Raw genomic sequence first — 20,368 nt, forward strand, 5'->3', positions numbered from 1 at the left:
AGGCATAACAGGAGAGTAGCCGGCCTTTAAGGAAGGTGTAGGCGCTTTTTTGAAGGTACCCATGTCGTATCGTCCCGGAAAAACCGCACAAGGAAGCTCATTCCACAGCTTTGTAGTAAGTACGTGGAAGAAAGCTCCTTGAAAACCGCACTGTAGAGGACCGCCACACATCCAGATGGTGGGGATGATATTCTAACTTGTGGCGTATCGTGCGAAGGTGGAATTCGGCGGCAGGAATCAGGTTAAACAGCTTTTCGGAACACTCCCCGTGATAAATGCGGTAGAAGACACACAATGAAGCGACAATATTTAAAGAATTTCTCTTTATTTAACCAGTCTTGTTACCTAGTCAAATTGTACCTAATATACGTATGTAAATATAAAAGGTTTTTTTTTTAACCGACTTCAAAAAGCAGGAGGTTCTCAATTCGAACGGTATTTTTTTTTATATATGTACCTACACCGACTACGCTGAGATTTATGATCCGATTTACGTTATTCATAACATAACTGTGGAATGAGATTCCTTGTGCGGTGTTTCCGGGACGACATGACATGGGTACCTTCAAAATAAGCGCGTACACTTTCCTTACAGGCTGGCAATGCTCCTGTGATTATTCGCTCCTGTATTGCAAGGTAATATGATTCTTACTGACAACATCCAGTCTGTATCACCTGATATTAAGAAAGAAAGAAAGAAAAATAATTTATTCTGCAACTTAAAGTATACAAATAGACTTATTTTTTAATTTACATGAACATGTAGAATTGAAGTTCACCTCAGCATAATACTGGTCATACCCACAGGTGATATGATCAGCGCTGGTCTTCCGGAGAACCCCAGGTGGTCTATAGGATTGTCAAATTACTTTAAGGTTAACTAACATTTATGAAGGGCCAACAGTCTAAAATAATAAAAAAGTAAAAACTAAAATTACATAAAATTTCGTGACCTGACCTAATTCAATAATCTTAATATATATAAATCTCGTGTCACAATGTTTGTCCTCAATGGACTCCTAAACTAATGAACGGATTTCAATGGGGATTACTTCATGGAGTGCAGTTTAGTCCAACTTAAGAGATAGGATAGTTTTTATTTCGATTTGGGACCCATAATTATTTTTATTTCCAATATTTGTTTTGTTGACATATTTTCTGTGAGAGTATTTTTGACGCGCGGTTTGACAGTTCTGCTGTGAAACAATTTCATTATAACAACAAGGAGCATATTATTATGTTACAATGAAAAATTATTGACAAATTCATCAAAAACGGTATTTTATTTATTATGTACAGAACAACGTCTGTCTGGTCAGCTAGTCTATATATATAAATGAATTGCTGTTCGTTATTCTCGCTAAAACTCGAGAACGGCTGGACCGATTTGGCTAATTTATGTCTTAAATTATTTGTGGAAGTCCAGAGAATGTTTAAAAGGTTGAATAAATATGAAAATACTCGGAAATAAAATAAAACAACAATTTGGAATTTCCCTTTAATGTGTCCCCGTCGTTCAGAAATCAAATTAAAATAATAGTTTACAGTGAATACTTAACTAATTAGAATTTTATATTTCTTTCGAACTTTCTCAGGAGGTAAAAAATAATAAATTTAATTTTAGCTAACTATAGATGGTAGATTAACTACAGTTGTTAACTGATCTATCAGATTTTGATAAATATTAAGTTTTGTCAAAAAATCATATTTCCGAACCTAAACCGCACCACAAAACAAAACAAAAAATATAGTTTATCAGAAAGCTTTAAATTGATAAACAGACTGTATCATAAATGTGCGTCTGTCAATATCAAATTGAAACCTTATAAATAGTCAGTATTTTAGGAAAACTCTGTTTTGTAAGTAAGCAACATCATGTGTGTAATTAATAAAAAATAATCATAAAGTTTCATTTATACCGCGTATTTTTTTATTTGTTTTAATAAAAAAAAAGGATTGTTTTTGTTTGTTTAAAGTTTATTTTATACAAAAGTTTTGGTCTTTTATTTATCCCTTGAGGCAGTACGAAGTATGCCGGGTCAGCTAGTTAGTAATATAATTAATACATGTTTCACCATGTTAATCACCTGTGTATGGTCTGATCTTCTTCTGGGCGGCACGTGATGAAGCTCAGCGCGAAACCCTCCAGCCGGCTCCCCATCGCTGTCCAGGACTTTCAGCAGGTAGGATATGTAAGAGGTCGCAAGACGAAGGGTCTTTATCTGCAGGATAAAAACTGTGACAGATTTATCTTCATATTATTAAAGGCCGTTCCCAATATACAATATCTACAGATCGAAATAAATTACTACCTTCAACTGTCAGTAATTAGCTTTCAATAATCTGAAGCTGTCCCACAATATCCGATAAGTCATTCTTATCGCCAGTTCACTAATGCAATTTCCGTACAAACTTCTATCGCTGGTAAACTATACGTCGTCCCATTGACAGACAGCGTGTACGGATAAGATGAGTTTCCGTCGATAAGTTTATTGGGACAGAAAAGTCAACGATAGTTACGATTTTTATCTCAAGCAGGCCACAACTGGAGATAGACTGAGTATTGGGAATGGCCGTAAGACTTTCCTATCGGAGTCTTTCAACACACCGACGGATAACTCTAGCCTGGAGAAAGTATTGGGGGTTAAAAGAAATATTGAAAAATAATACAATATATATATATATATATATTAAAAAGAGACTGTATGAAGTAGCAGTACTACCATGTCTAACATATGTTTTTTTATATGAAAATAAGGGACGAGACGAGCAGGACGTTCAACTGATGGTAATTGATACGCCCTTCCTATTACAATGCATCGCCGCTCAGGATTCTTGAAAAACCCAAAAATTCTGAGCGGTACTACAATTGCGCTCGTCACCTTGAGACATAAGATATTAAGTCTCATTTGCCCAGTAATTTCACTAGCTACGGCGCCCTTCAGACCGCAACACAGTAATGCTTACACATTACTGCTTCACGGCAGAAATAGGAATTATCTAGCTGGCATCCTGTGCAAAAGAGGCTCCCACTGGTGAAACTGCGAAATAATACTGCGTTATATCAAAATGACGGTAGATTAACAAAGTTTTTAACCAACCTTGGACAGTTTGGTGTCTGGCGGCACATTGGGAATACACTCCCTCAGATCCGTGAAGGCTGTGTTGATGCTCTGGGTTCGTCTCCGCTCTTTCTTGTTGGCTGTGGTCCTTCTCTTGACAACCCGGACGAACGCTGGGGGGTTCCGCTCGTAGCGAGGCAGGCTCTGCATGTCGCAATCAATACCTACCATGCATTGAACCCCATTTTCAAAAGCCACATTTATTTATATAAATAAAATTGTAGTGTCTGTTTGTAATATTGAAATAACCGTTTTTTACTACATGCATAAATATATAATATATGATACATACACCAAAAATAGCATTTTTTTTGAAATTTCTGTCTGTCTATTTGTTGCGGCTAATCTCTGAAATGGCTGGACCGATTTTGACGGGACTTTTATTGGCAGATAGCTGATGTAATAAGGATTAACTTAGGCTACGTTTATTTTAGAAAAAAAGTTTTATTTTAGAAAATAAAGTAATGTTGCAATGTCCAAGAAACGATCTAACTCTAATAATAATATACAATATGACGCGACTACATATTATTAAAACAAAAAGTCTGTCTGTTCGCGATAAACTCAAAAAGTACTGCACCGTTTTTCATGCTGTTTTCACCATTGGGATGGACTTTGTCAAGTTTTGTACACATGTATACATTAACGATATTTTTTGGAGGTGTTGGAAAATAATAAGCCGTTTGGGAGCTTCCAACGAAACCCTTTGAGATATAACAAAATAATGATGTATGATGTAATTACGTGTCTTATATAGGTCTTTAGAAAAGTCCACGATAGCATATGCCTATAGGATAATATATTATTATTTCCTATATCCATTTTAATATATTAAAAATTTGTCAATTATACAGCAGGTAATGTTAAAGCTGTTTACATAAATACGATATAAATCCTTATCTTATAATCTAATATATAAAATACTCATGTCGCGGTGTTTGTAGTTAAACTCCTTCGAAACGGCTTGACCGATTCTCATGAAATTTTGAGTGCATATTGGGTAGGCCTGAGAATCGGACAACATCTATTTTTCATCCCCCTAAATGTTAAGGGTGGTCCACGCCATTTTTTTTTAATTTTTTTTTCATATTTGTTTGATTATGAGTTAGACATTAACTTCAAATTTTCACCCATCTACGATCAACAGTTACTTTTGTATCGCGATTTTAATATCGGCAATACAACGTTTGCTGGGTCAGCTAGTAACTATATATTTTAACCCATTTATTAGTATAAATTTTGAATTATATAATTATAGATATATGATACGTCCAATGAAAACAGGCCAGGTTTATTACTTTTGTGTTTGACAAGCTGCGTCTTATACTCGCGATTTGTATGTCAATTTCTGTTGGTGTGTGCGCAATACTCAAAATAGAGGTTAACTGTCAACCTCTATTTTTTTCTACGTCTTCACAGCTGTGACAGTATAAATGATCTAAGTATAAGTATGTTATGTAATATGGCACCTTATGTTAAGGATTTGTCTCCGCTGCGCTCCAACTAGATACCGCCCAAGTGGCGTACTCGAGCCAGTCCTCAATACAATGTGTGACGTTGACGTGCCACGTGTTCTGTTAACCTTTCCTAATAATTGAATCCATAATTCCGGCTTGCGTGGAAAAACTTTGTAAAAATAATACTACAAGAAATAAGTAAGACACTGGGATCACATATCATCAGTAAGTATTTTGTATTTTATTAATATCAATATAAAATAGCACTAAGCGTATTTGTTATAAAATTTGAGAGATTGATTGTCAAGATGCCACGCACACAAGCATCTATAAGTAGCCGTAATAAAAAAGCTATTGTTCTTAGGTAGTGCGGTATCTAGTTAGAGCGCAGCAGAGATCAATTCTTAATGTAAGTATATTGACAACACATTTATAGGCTTTTTGTGATTTTTGTTGCTAATATTTTTTTCTAATTCGATTCTTATTACATTTACCTTACTGCCGTTCCCACTATTCAGTCTATCTCTTACTTGAGATAAAAATCGGAACTATCGTTGACTTTTCTGTCCCAATAAACTTATTGAAGGTAACTCACTTTATCCGTACACGCTGTCTGTCAATGGGACGACGTATAGCTTACCAGCGATAGAAGTTTGTATGGAAATTGTAATTCACGCGTCCTAATATAGGGCGATAAGAATGACTTATCGGGTATATTGGGAAAGCTTCAGATTATTGTCAGCTAATTACTGATAGTAGAAGATTGTAATTTATCTCTACCTTGAGATAGTATTGGGAACGGCCGTTAAACAACTTACCTCCATTATTTTGAAAATTATGATGTATAATGCTATGAAAGCCGTCGTATGGTTCATTAGTTAGTTGCATGTCGTCATAACCTGGAACAAAACATAATATTAATGGTATTTTATTTCCTTTATTTAATTATCTTAAAATTAAAGTTATTATATATTTTACTAACCGTTCCCGCCCACTTCGCTGGGCGAATTTTAAAAGGAAATAAATTAAATTAATTTATCCATCATTTTTTTTTAACTTCTTTAGGCGTGACTTGAGGGTAACTCAGAATATTTGATTGACGGAAGTTACGTAAGTACTTCCGGTAGAAAAAAGTCAATTGAAACAATTTTTAACCATTTTAATGGTGTAAAAAATTGTTTCAAATTGCTAAGTAATATTTTCTGAAAATATCCAAATGTATGTGTTCATTTATGACTACTTTGTAATCCTATTAATATTATAAATGTGAAAGTTTGTATGTCTAGATGTATGTTTGTACGTCTTTAACGCAAAAACTACTGAATGGATTTTGATGAAACTTTACAATAATATAGCTTACACACCAGAATAACACGTAGGCTATTATTTATAAAACTATCGCGTGAATTATACTTTATATGGCAAAACAACGTTTGCCGGGTCAGCTAGTAAATAGTAAATAAAAATTGTCAGTCTGACGTTTGCGACATTCGTTAATTTTTCTTCGTCCATCGGACAGGCAAAAGGTCCGAGCCCATAGAGCCATATTAGTTAATATTCAATAAAAACGTTATATTGATATGTGTAATATTAATAATATAATTATTTTAATTCAATTATTTAGTAATAACACGGCTTAATTAATGTAAGTATATATTTAACGGTATAAATTAAATCTTCTTGTACTTCAACTTTTTAAGAATATTTGTTATATACTGGATGTCCTAGTGGTCCTGGTGGTACAAACAAGGGCAAACGAAAATAACATATTTTGTCTATGAGCTTTCAGATAAGCAAACTAAACAAATCTCTGGTACTACTGGTCCGATTTGAATGATTCTTTCAGTGTTGGGTAGTCCATTTATCGAGGAAGGCTATAGGCTATGTTCAAAATTAGGGATCCGTAATAAAATTGCTATTTTGTAACACAAGGTGTAAAATCGAAAACCTATTTTTGCGTGCGCTGCAAAAACTATTGACAATAGAACAAAATGATGTACAGGCTATAATATAGGCAATATTTTATTACTTATAAAACTATCGCGTGAATTATACTTTATATGGCAAAACAACGTTTGCCGGGTCAGCTAGTATAATATATTAACACAGTTTTACACAAATTATCTTGCCCCAAATTAGGCATAGCCAGTGTTATGGGTCGCACGACAACGATATACTTACTTAAACATACGTAAATACATATAAACATCCATGACTTGGAAACAAACATCCATATTCATCTTATCAATGATTGCACCTACCGGGATTCGAATTGTGGACCTCTAGCATAGTAGGTAGGGTCGCTAACTACTCGGCTATGTAGGTCGTCTATACACGGTGGCTTTATGAGAAGGGCGGTGATGGCCAAGTCGGATACTACGATATTTAGAGAAAAATTCTCAAAGGTGTTATGCCCTCGATTTATAAGAACCCAATAACTGCATATTTAGTTTTTTTTAATTTCTTGAAATTTGTCGGAAATCTCACAGCAAAAAGCGTTTTTGCTGCCAGTTTTCACGTAGCAAATAGCGCGTTTTTCGTGCCGGAGAGGTGAAAATAATAATCTTGTATAGTTTGAAATAATTAACTATTCACACTCATTGTTCATTCATCTGATTACATATGGCAAAATTATTTTACTAAGTGACATTAGCTACTGTTTTTTGGCTTCGTCTAATTAAAAATACGACTATAGTACAATTTTACGTTGCGACTTGCGGACCGAACGACCAAATTTGGACCGAATCGACTGTATGAGCTCGTCGCGACCGCCGTGGCTTAGAATAGACTGTGTTAATTCGTAATAATGTAAAAATAATAAGGATTCTACAAGCTAAAAAAGTGTTTGTGAGTGTTATGTTTACGCGCGATTGTCCTCTAATACTCAACTAGTCCATTTGAAAGAAAAAATAATCTAAAAACAATGTTTGATGATGCAACATTGTACGGGATTCCATACAATATTGTCCTTTGAAAGATGCCATTGAGTGTCAAAATGCCACGCAAACAAAAGCATCTAATAGTTGCCGTAATAAAAAAGCTATTGTTCTTAGGTAGTGCGGTATCTATTTTGAGTGCAGCGGAGACCAATCCTTAATCTAAGCATGCACGTTTTAATACAAGATATCGACACAAAGGGAAGCGAATATGTAGCGTATCGATGCTTATATCGATAAAATTAAAATTTTTGGGCATCCCTATTACAAGTAAGAGTTTTAGTATAAATTGCATAAAAGAAAGGAGTATAGTAAACGATAGTATTTGAATTTTTAGGATATAAAATATATATAACATATATATGTATGGATATATATACATATTTATTTATTTATAATCGCTTATAAAATGCTCACAGAATACCTTTATTTATTAATGGTGTATGTGGATGATGCAGCTACTGTACTCAATAACTTTTGTATTAATTTACATTTACTTTTTTGACTTACTCGTGTAAGACATTGACTATTTGACGTTTGAGTGTGTCTGTTGCATCACTTTACATATTATATTGTAATTGAAATGATTTGTAAATCGATGTAAATGTAAATCTTGATATAAAAGAGTGGCAATGAGTTTCTTGCTACTTCTTCTCATTAGCTCAACCCATTACGAAGTAGCAGTAGATTCAATAAGAGAAATATTTTATTTTTTACATTCATAAGTGTCATTTCCGTGACCTACGTGAACAAACTGATTTTGATTTGATTTGAATATTTAACATAATATTATATGCTTTTCCTTAAATCATTTATACGTCTAGATAGACTATGACTGCTGTGGAAACGTCGAATAAAATTGTGTATAGAACTAGCCTCTATTTTGAGCAATTCATGTACACTAGTCACTAACATAGGGTCATACAAATTGCGAGTGTAAAACGTAGCTTGTCAAGTACACTGAACTAATATTCCTGGTCTATCTTTATCGCTTTTACAATACAATTATACAAACTTAAATATTAACTTCAAAAACAAACAGTAAACACTATCTAACTGTCTAGTATCTACTCCAAAGTTCAACTCTATCTACATTAAAGATACTAGTTTCAACATTTGTAAAATGTATATATATATTCTACAATTCTTCATAAATTTCTGTTATTAATTAATGAGAACATTGCATTGGAGCAAGTCTCACTTTTCAAAAAATAGGTATTTTCATGTCGTATCGACCTTAGGAAACATAATGAACGTTCGATAGAGTAGCAGTTCCACCAAAGTGGAATAAATAATGATAGCGTGTTTTAAATCCAATGCGAATGCGCCGAAGTTCTATACTAGCGCCATCTATGAATGCTACGCGAAATCATATCTTCAAGTGACCAAGTCGAACGAAAAGAACATTCCAGAGTAAGTAGCGATTTTAATGCAGTCGCTATTATATTATCTGGTGTTACGCTTTATATGAAATAAGTTATATTACATATAACTTAAATATTTCGGATAACTTAAACGCTTTTTGGTTATTCGAACGTTCCTGGATAAGCAAATGCCAATGGGACGCAATACGGATTGAAGTCAATCCCTCAAAGAGTGCAGCGGTACTCTTTGGTAATACTAATAAAATAAAATCTGTGGCCCCTATACCTGTTGTTAAATTATAGGAATAGCAACATTATAAATATTTAGGTGTTACGTTTAACAGTAACATGAACTTCGCAAAACATATCAGCACGGTTTGCAATAGAGCCCGGTTTGTCCTTAGCCGCCTGTATCCACTTGTGTGCAAGCGAAGCAAACTACCGCTCAGACACAAGGTGACATTGTACAAGACCATCGTACGTCCCATTATATCGTACGCAAACATCGTGTTTGCCCACGCGCCGCCGAGCCACTTGCGGCGTTTGCAAGTGGTTCAGAATAGATTCAGCGCACGGCCACCGGAGCGCCGTGGTTCGTTCGTAACGTAGATCTCCATCGCGATCTTGAGCTGCCGACCATCGCTCAACATTTCAAGGAGATATCGCGACGCTACTTTGATAAGGTGGCCGAGCACCCTAATATCTTGGTGAAGGAGGCATGTGCTTACACTCCTCTAGACCACAGTCTGAACAAACAGAGGCGACCTCGACACGTACTAGTCGACCCGGACGACTATATTACGATCACGAACGCGACACCAACACCATCACCAACACCGACACCAAACCAACCACACCGCCCTCGAAGACGTAGGCGCGGCCGTGTACATCAAACCGCTGCCACTCGTCACTTTGACGATTTCCAGCGGCCACAACCTAATATAATACGATTCACACACTTTGATAGAAGCCCGACGAGATAGTCCTCGTCCTGTAATCGTTTAACACCACTCACACTCACATCACAAATCACACACCTACAATAACACTACACACAAATAGTCACACACTTACATACACTCACACATACTTAAATGCACCGCCGCAGGAAACATATCACCGCACTCGCCGGCGAGTGCGTTGTCTCTTCAAACCTAGAGTCCACTGGACTAACAGATATATTAGATCGTTAGTGATCTTCTCTCCATCCAGCCTAGTGAGCAGGCGGTCCGAGGTTCGAGTCTCCTTCCGAGACGTGCGCCTGTGAGCTACATTTTCGGCCTAGCAGGTTTTTAGTCGGTAGGGGGGGTTTACACCCGAGCCCGACATATGGGCCCCGTTTCGGGGTCTTCAATACGTAAATGTATTTTACTCCGATCGAAAAAAAATTAAATAAAAGTTACAACTTTGCAAGATGGCAATAAAATATAATAATTATTGTTTACGTTTTAAGATACAATAATTGTTATTATATTTTGTAAATGTTTACTTGTATTTGTAGTGTTTGTTCCAAATAATAATATATACTTGCTTACTTGTCTAGTTTTGAGGTTATATTCGATTTTATAAAATAACTCCGAAAGTCGGGTATTTTTTTACAAAAAGAATTTCTGTGGGTGTTAATATAATATATATAGTCTCTAAAAACAATGTTTGATGATGCAACAATGTACGGGATTCCATACAATATTGTCATATAAAAGATGCCATTGAGTTTCAAGATGCCACGCCAACAAAAGGATCTAATAGTTGCCGTTATATAAAAAAGCTATTGTTCTTAGGTAGTGCGGAATCTATTTTGAGCGCAGCGGAGACCAATCCTTAATCTAAGCATGCAATATTGTTTTAATACAAGATATCGACACAAAGGGAAGCGAATATGTAGCGTATCGATGCTTATATCGATAAAATCAAATTTTTGGGCATCCCTATTACAATTAAGAGTTTTAGTATAAATTGCATAAAAGAAAGGAGTATAGTAAATGATAGTATTCGAATTTTTAGGATACAACAACATACAAACTTTCACATTTATAATATTAGTAGGATTACAACTGGACTATTATTTGAATATAGTTCTTATGCAGTCTTATTAGAGCATAATTTGGAAGGGGACAAAAAAGGCGCATTGCATGAATTATAAACGACTTTCATTTGAATTTAGTTCTTATGCAGTACTCTTAGAGAGAAATATTAAATAACGCTTGCCAGTTTTAATATATAATAGGTGATATGATTATAAATATATATTAGAATACTGGCTGTCCCGGCAGACTTCGCACTGCCTCAATGGATAAAAAAAAGACCTTAACTTTTGTATAACATTAAGTTAAAACAAACGTAAGGCATCCTTTTTTTATTAAAAGAAATAAAATGAAATGCTCGGTATAAATGAAATTTTATTATTATTTTTCGATTTTATACCGATATAATTACACATGATGCTTACTTACAAAACAGAGTTTTCCTAAAATAATGGCTTTTTATAAGGTTTCAAATTGATATTGACAGACACATCAATTAATAAAATATATTTTTTTTTGCATTTTTTGTTTTGTTATATGGTGCAGATTTTTTTTTTTTTTGATTAAACTTAAAATTTATCAATCTACATTATTTGATGTTAAATGTCAAATAAAATTGTTTGCGTTCAGAAATTTGAGTTGACAAAGCTTAAGTTTAATACAGTTACCTGAAAATAAGTTTATTTTTTACCTCCCGAGAAAGTTAGAAAGATATAAAAATTCTAATAAGTTATTCATTTTGAACTATTATTTCAATTTGATTTCGGAACGACGGGCGAAAATCAAAATTGTTGTTTTTATTTAAATCCGAGCATTTTCATGCTTATTCAAGACCAAAATTAGCAAAATCGGTCCAGCCGTTATCGAATTATAGCGAGAGTAACGAACTGCAATTGATTTATGTATATATAGATAGATAGATTTTATCAGCTATCTAATATAACGAACACCTCTAGACACTAACACAGTGTCATTACTAATTACGAGTGTAAAACGTAGCTTGTCAAGTACAGTGAACTAATATTCCTGGTCTGTCTTTATCGCTTTTACAATACAATTATACAAACTTAAATATTAACTTCAAAAACAAACAGTAAACACTATTTACTGTCTAGTATCTACTCCAAAGTTCAACTCTATCTAGATTGAAGATTCTAGTTTCGTGGACATATATAATCTAATATATAAAATTCTCATGTCGCGGTGTTTGTAGTTAAACTCCTTCGAAACGGTTTGACCGATTCTCATGAAATTTTGAGTGCACATTGGGTAGGTCTGAGAATCGGACAACATGTATTTTTCATCTCCCTAAATGTTAAGGGTGGTCCACTCCAAATTTTTTTTATTTGTTTGATTATGAGTCAGCATTGAAAAATACAACTTCACTTTTTCACCCATCTACGATCAACAGTTACTTTTGTACCGCGATTTTAATATCAGCAATACAACGTTAGAAGGTTCCACTAATTTTAGTGTTTAATTAATGAGAACATTGCATTGGAGCAAGTCTCACTTTTCAAAAAGTAGGTATTTTCATGTCGTATCGACCTTAGGAAACATAATGAACGTCCGATAGAGTAGCGGTTCCACCAAAGTGGAATAAATAATGATAGCGTGTTTTAAGTTCAATGGGATTGCGCCGTAGTTCTATACTAGCGCCATCTATGAATGCTACGCGAAATCATATCTTTATGTGACCAAGTCGAACGAAAAGCTATTTTATTATCTGGTGTTACGCTTTATATGAAATAAGTTATATATATATATATATATATATATATAAATATAAATGAATTGCTGTTCGTTAGTCACGCTAAAACTCGAGAACCGCTGGACCGATTTGGCAAATTTTGATCTTGAATTATTTGTGGAAGTCCAGGGAAGGATTACATAAAAACAACAATTTTGTTTTTCCTTTGATGTGTCCCCCGTCCGTGGTTCAGAAATCAAATAGAAAGAATAGTTTAAAATGAATAACTAAAAAGTTAATTAATTTTTTTTTATATCTTTCTAACTTTCTCAGGTAAAAAATAAACTTAATTTATGCTAACTATGGTTGGTAGATTAACAACAGTTGTTAAATATCTATCAGATTATTTTTATGTAGACTGATAGACTGATAAGTCATAAGTTTGAGAGTTACATTGAAGTACATAGGCTTAGAATGCAACGAGTTCGTGCAAATCAAACAGGCATAATATTGTCATTCGAGCTTACAAAAACCTGCCGGTGATCACACAAGGAGGTTTCATTCACCCACCATTGACGAAGTGTTTGCTGTCATTGTGGGAGAAAATTTACAATCTAAAGCAATTATTCTTATTTCCAATATTTGTTTTGTATGGACATATTTTCTATTATTGACAAATTCATAAAAAAACATTATTCTGTTCCTGTTGTTAATTATTTCGGATAATTTATACGCTTTTTGGTTATTCCAACGTTCCTGGATAAGCAAAACCCAATGGGACGCAATACGGATTGCAAGTTTGATGATTTGTTTTCTTATTTTATTAATATTATATTCAGTTATACTAATTATTATTAGATCCAGGCTTATGGTTTTATCCATACCGAAGCTATAGGGGGGCAAAATTGGCCTATACTGATTCTAGAAAAGGATGGTAAGGCCGTGCCGCTTTTTTTATGAAAATAAGGGACGAAACGAGCAGAGCGTTCAGCTGATGGTAATTGATACGCCCTACCCATTACAATGGTTTTTGCTCGAATTGGCGGGGGCATTGCCGTACCCCCAGATGTATCATTGTTGGTTGAACCCAATAAAGAGTTATTCAAGTGAAACATCTTTCGCGCATGAGGGTAAAGTATTTACGGATTTTCATCCGTAAAAACTATTACTGACACAAAAATGTGAGACGAAAAAGTGTGAGAGGAGAAAGGACGAACGTAGCATGAAGCACATAGCCATAGAGCGAGAGTAGGGAGAGACCGAGAGAGATAAAGGGAGATGGAGAAAAAATACACGCTACTAGTTGATGTATTCTTTTTTTTATGAAAATGAAAATACAGGACAAGACGAGCAGGACCTTCAGCTTATGACAATTGATAATTGATACGCCCTGCCCATTACAATGTAGTGCCGCTCAGGATTATTGAAAAGCCCAAAAATTCTGAGCGGCACTATAATTGCGCTCGTCATCTTGAGACATATGATGTTAAGTCTCATTTGCCCAGTAATTTCCGGCGCCCTTCAGACCGAAACACAATAATGTTTACACATTACTGCTTCACCGCAGACATAAGCGCCGTTGTGGTACCCATAATCTAGCCGGCATCCTGGCAAAGGAGCCTCCCACTGGTAAAAGTATATTTTATTAAAATAATTAATAAATACTGAAAAGTTTAAGTCTAAGTTTAAGTTTAAGTTTTATATTACCTATAATTGGAAAACTTTGCATGTTTTAATATTATAAAATATCATTGATTTCTATGTTTTTGATATGTGTGTAACACCTATAATTAATTTATGATTTATTGTAATAATATTATTAAGTTTTTCTTAGTGTTCGTCTTGCTGGTGTTAAGAAAATAAATAAAAAAGTGTGTATGTACTTATGTATGCACGCAAGAAGTTATACTTCTTTGGCGTAAGAAAGCAAAAATACTTAAAATTATTTATTCCTCCTGCTGTTCTATGTTTGTAGAAAGAAGAATATTGTAAAAATCTTGTGACAATTAATTATTAAATAACGAATACGGCTGTATGGGCTTGAACCCTTTGCCTATCCTAATAATGGACGAAGAAAATAAAAATAATAATAACGAATGTCGCAAATGTCAGAATATTTTAGGAACCAACATCACCCTGTTACTTTTGTGTTACAGTGACGCGCGCATCTTAAAATTTCATATATAACTTCAATTAAAATATAACCTCAATAAATAATATGGCTACACTACCGTAGTTTCTACTAATGTAGTTGCTGTTGTCATGAAACATGTCCTGGGAGTCGAACTCCTGGACTTCTGCCGCTCCCGGCCAGTACACACCACCGTCCATTGAGCCACCTGTATCACACAACATCAAATATTTTATTCAAAATATTTTAAAATTCGAAGAAATGGGTACGAGAAACTAAGCGGACCTCTTTTTTAAAAGCTTTTTATTAGCTTCACCTGTATGTATGTTTGTTTGTAACCGACTCATTTGGGCGCGATTTTGACCCACTTTAAACGGCCAGATTTCATTCAAACTTCGTAGATTTATCGAGGACCGAGGACAATACATTTATTTGATAAAATTATTGCATTTATCAATTTGCGAAATATGATTTTTGTTAATTTATGTAATTTTTTCATTTATCGTCGATAAGGAAGGAATTAATGTTCATTTTAAACTAGAACCATTATCTTTTTCTTTTAAACTACTTTCATTTCAGTGGATTACACTAAATATTTTGTAGTTTACTCAGCGCGGCCTTTTGTCAATAATTATCATTGCGCCCTGAACGTGAACATTTTAATATTTTGGATTTTTCTATGACAGCAGCGACATCTCTGTGCAGGTTTTGTACATATTATAATGCTATCAAATTTAAATGCCTGTCGTTATCCATTGTCCTTACTACTGCAATATTTTAGTACTTTTTTTATTTTATAGTTATGTTTCAGTTAGTTTATAAAGGTCTTTATTTGCCATAAGCTTAAAATCTAATACAATAGATATTGTAGTTACATAATCACTTAAAGACAATTATTTTACATAGACTAATTACGTCTTTCTATATTATTTAGATATAAAACAATATAAACTTAATAATCAAGATAATGAAATAGGTAGGTATTAAAATACAAAAATATCTCGCTGACTTTATGGTCATACAAGTTTTAGATTATGTACCTACTTAATTTATTTTTAAGAAGGTATAACAATTAGAGATGAAACGGATAGCAGTTTGGCCGGATACCGGATATTCGGCCAACCATGTGGCCGAATAGCCGAATATCCGGCCGCCGGATATCCGGCGGACCTTAGCCGTTTGGTGTTTCGCACACACAACGATCGAGTAGACTCGGTTAGATTCGGTTCTTTTCGTTAATGAGCGAAGTTAGCAACCTCTCAATGCAAAGAAATTAATATTTATCCACCACAAATTGCCTTTAGTGCAGTATGAGTACTTATTAATTATTTTTTTTCTATTACATTCATTTACTATGGTGTGATTAAAAATTTACAACTAAAACTAATTATATTTCTTAAGTGATACTACAACTAACTAAATAAAGCAAATAATTACTTAAAAATATATGTTTTTAAACAGATTTTTTTTTATTCGGCCTGATGCCTATCCGGCCGAATAGTAGGTAGTTATCCGGTATTCGGCCGGATAGTATTAAGGCCGCCGGATAGGCCGGATACCGGATAGTCACCGGATATCCGTTTCATCTCTAATAACAATATTACATTGCAATATAAGTATTGTTGTGACATAATATTAACAGATTAAACACAATTAAATTGTTCAATACTAATCATAAAGAAAAAAAAAACGTAGTAATACTGATACATCTAAGATTGCATACCCTGATTTTGGGGCGTTATTGTGAGTTCAGTTGTTTATTGAACGCAATGTTTCAATATGGAGACTTATTCAATTACCTGCATGTTGTTGATGGCAGTAAAATGGCGGCTCGTATCTGTCAAAGCCGTCATCTGTAGGTGACGTGCTGCCGTAGCTTGACATTCCTGTCAAAATAAACAGAATATACTTTAATAATAGTGGTTTATTGCAAGCTTTTAGTGAAGATTTTTTTCTATGGAATAGGAGGACAAACGAACGTACGGGTAACCTTGTGTTAAGTGATCACGCCCACCTTCTCTTGAAACACCAGAGGAATCGCAGGAACGTTGCTGGCCTTTAAGGAAGATGTACGCGCGTTTTTTGAGGGTACGCATATCGTATCGTCCCGGAAACACCGCACAAGGAAGCTCATTCCACAGCTTTGTAGTACGTGGAAGAAAGCTCCTTGAAAACCGGACTTTGGAGGACCGCCACACATCCAGATGCTGCGGATGATATCCTAATTTGTGGCGTGTCGTGCGAAGGTAGAATTCGGCGGCAGGAATCAGGTTAAACAGCTCTTCGGAATGTTTCATTGAAGTAGGCGTTACTTTGCAGAAATCTATAACTATCTAAATGATTTGAGTTTTCTTTAGTGCTAATTCCGAATCTCGTGCCAGATTTTGGCGAGATAACACGTCCTGAGGATGCCTCGTGTAGAGGCGAAACACGTGTCGAATTGTTGAATTAACACTAAAGAAAACTCAAATCATTTGGATAGCTCTTCGGAACACTCCCCGTGATAAATGCGGTAGAAAACACACAATGAAGCGATGTCTCTACGAAGATCTACTAATAAATGGATATCCTTTGTTTCCTCGATTGGAATAATAATACTTATGCCATAAGAAGCAGCATGCTTCGGATAAAGTTTGTTGATGGTTACTGCTCCGGAACCTATATTATTTTGACTCAGAAATACCTATATCTATCTAATATATAAAATTCTCGTGTCATGGTGTTAAACATTGAACTCCTCCGGAACGGCTTGACCGATTCTCATGAAATTTTGAGTGTATATTGGGTAGGTCTGAGAATCGGACAACATCTATTTTTCATCCCCCTAAATGTTAAGGGTGGTCCACACGAATTTTTTTTTGATATTTTTTTTTCAATTTGTTTATGAGTCAGCATTAAAATTACATACGACTTCAAATTTTCACCCATCTACGATCAACAGTTACTTTTGTATCGCGATTTTAATATCGGCAATACAACGTTTGCTGGGTCAGCTAGTAAATATATACAATACAAATAATTCAGTCAATGATATATCATTAGGTTCTCGATGGCATATTATACAATGAGCGGACGCGGGGTACTAATGGAGAGTTTCTTGCGCCCTTTCTTCTCTCTCAGATCGCAATTTGTATCCGAAGCGGTAGGTGTATTAGAAATGACATCAAAAAGAATTCTAAGGAAATCAATTTTGAGAAAATAAATGCCTTTTTATACCTTTTTTAATGTTATATGGCAAAACAAGGTTTGCCAGGTCACCACTTGTAAGTCTCTAATCAATAGTCCAATAGTTGGTGCGCTGTGCTGAGCTATAAGTCTTATGTAAACATGTAGTAAATGATGAATATGGATGTATGTATTGAAAGTGAAACTTTTATTACACATTACAATTACAATACAGTGCCGCTCAGTAATTTCAATAGCTACGGCGCCCTTGAGACCGAAACACAATAATGTTTACACATTACTGCATCACGGCAGAAGAAGGTGCCGTTGTGGTAACCATAATCTAGCCGGCATAGCCTAGCCTGTGCAAAGAAGCCTCCCACTGGTAAATGCCCTCAGACGCCTCTTACTACACCTTTGGACTTCCCTATTCTTTTCATGCCCCTGGCAAGATAATTTGTGTAATTATTTTTTTTTAAATAAGACTAGACGACGAAGAAACGCCTCGATTTAAGTTTGTGACCTAAACACGTCATACCACAGACAAATGATTGATTAGACGGAGCCGTTTATTAGTATTATTAAAATTACTTGAATGAATGAATGAATATTATTCGGACAGATGGTCGTTGGGGCAGTAAAGTCCACGTATTGGAATACGTAGTGTTCGTAGGCCGCCATAAGTTTTACCGACGATCTGGTCAAAATCGCGTGATTGTGGAGATGTTTGGGGGAGGCCTTTGTCCAGCAGTGGACGTCTTCCGGCTGATGATAATGATGAAATGAAATGAAATAGAAGCTACAAATTGTCACTTTATTGGCAGACATAGTATTTTTACTGCTTTATAACGCGGATGACGTCGCAAGTCGCAACTATGGCAAATTTTATAATTATATTTACAATACTATGACTACATAAAATTAAAACTATCATTACGTGGAAGTGTACCAAGAATACTGGCAGCATTACCGCGTTGGCTAGCAAGGCTGATCCGTTGACCGAAATAGCTGCCAGCGCTTGGGTTTCCAGTAGATAAATTTAGAAATAATTGGCAAATTTTAATAGATATTTACATTTAAAATGCCATCAATCTTTCGAACAAATACTATTCTGACATAAAATCCTAATTACCCGTCTGTAATTTTTAATTGTTTCGCATTGAGTCAGTTTACTTCCTGTAACTGTTCTGTCTACGACATTATTTACTCTGAGTCTAATAAAATGCACGTGGTAGACACATTGTGTCAAAACTCTGTGTTTACATTACAACATATGATACTTTATTACACAGAAAACGGAGATTCATTAAATCTTATTACTATCCGGCCGCACAGATTAATCTAATATATATAAAATTCTCGTGTCACAATGTTAGTTACCTTACTCCTCCGAAACTACTAAACCAATCTGTTTCAAAATTTGTGTGTATGTCTAAGGGTAGGTCTTAGAATCGGTCAACATATATTTTTCATACCCCTAAATGATAAGTGTCACCCAACCCTAAATATTTTTCTATCTATTTGGGAAAAGTTTTATTTTCACCCGTCTGCGATCAACACCTATTTATGTATCGCGATTTTAATATTATTCTATTCCATCCACAGACACGCAATAGTGGTGCAAGATGGCAATCGAATATAATGATTATTGTAGTACGATAAATTTTATGTACTATATTATTATTATTATTATTATTATTATTATTATTATTATTATTGTATGTATTTTATGTGTATTTGGTAGGTCTGAGCGACCTTCATTTATTTGTTATGCACCAATAATTTTAATTACTTATTGATTTTTTTTTATTACTTTATATGGCAATACAACGTTTGCTGAGTCAGGCTGCTAATAAAATATGCGATTCTATAAAGACCGTAAGTGAATTACGTAAAAACGCGTCCATACTGACGAAATAACAGGAAAAAGCAATTAAATTGATTTAGAAGAACTTAATGCCATGAAAAATATAACTCGTAATTAAAAACAAGTCTCGCTACTCTTTCGTTTTATTTTAGAAGTGAAACTTTTATTACATCGTCTCAAACTTTTTCGTATCAATATTGCATGTCGCGTGACGATCGGGCGGCGCCTATAGTTCGCAGCTGGTGACCATGTAGTGTATAGACTATTACTCATTTGTGCCAGTGCTCCACGCTATTTTGTTTGTTTTTGTCAGTGTTTAATTTAAATGTTCTTTGTCGTCAGTGGTAATCGTTTTTAATCAATATTTTTAACCAGGGCTAAGACACAGTTATTATTTAATTAAGATGTATGTAATTAACTTACCTAGCAACATCTTATAGTGACCATATCAATATTGAAAATATTTCATGTTTTAAATGAATAGATTGGCCATCGCACTAAGCAGTCTTACCCTTACTAATGTTATAATTATGTGGATGTAAGTTTGTTTGTTACGCTTTCACGTCTAAGCCACTGAACCGATTTTAATGACATTTAGTATACAGATAGACA

The 20,368-nt window shown here is 34.6% G+C and overlaps 1 protein-coding gene across 1 annotated transcript in view; it reads right to left on the minus strand.

Moving 5' to 3' along the window:
- LOC126973353 (uncharacterized) overlaps window positions 1–16,608 on the minus strand; it is a 30,862-nt gene extending 14,254 nt beyond the window's left edge. The window contains exons 1-5 of the mRNA XM_050820587.1: window positions 16,524–16,608; window positions 14,825–14,932; window positions 5,398–5,478; window positions 3,102–3,286; window positions 2,088–2,222 (exon numbers count right to left, since the gene is read on the minus strand). Of these exons, the coding sequence (XP_050676544.1) occupies window positions 2,088–2,222; window positions 3,102–3,286; window positions 5,398–5,478; window positions 14,825–14,932; window positions 16,524–16,608 (594 nt within the window). The remainder of the gene's footprint in view (window positions 1–2,087; window positions 2,223–3,101; window positions 3,287–5,397; window positions 5,479–14,824; window positions 14,933–16,523) is intronic.
- Window positions 16,609–20,368: the final 3,760 nt, after the last annotated feature.

Source organism: Leptidea sinapis, chromosome 2 (assembly GCF_905404315.1).
Source record: "Leptidea sinapis chromosome 2, ilLepSina1.1, whole genome shotgun sequence".
Classification (NCBI taxonomy): Eukaryota; Metazoa; Arthropoda; class Insecta; order Lepidoptera; family Pieridae; genus Leptidea; species Leptidea sinapis.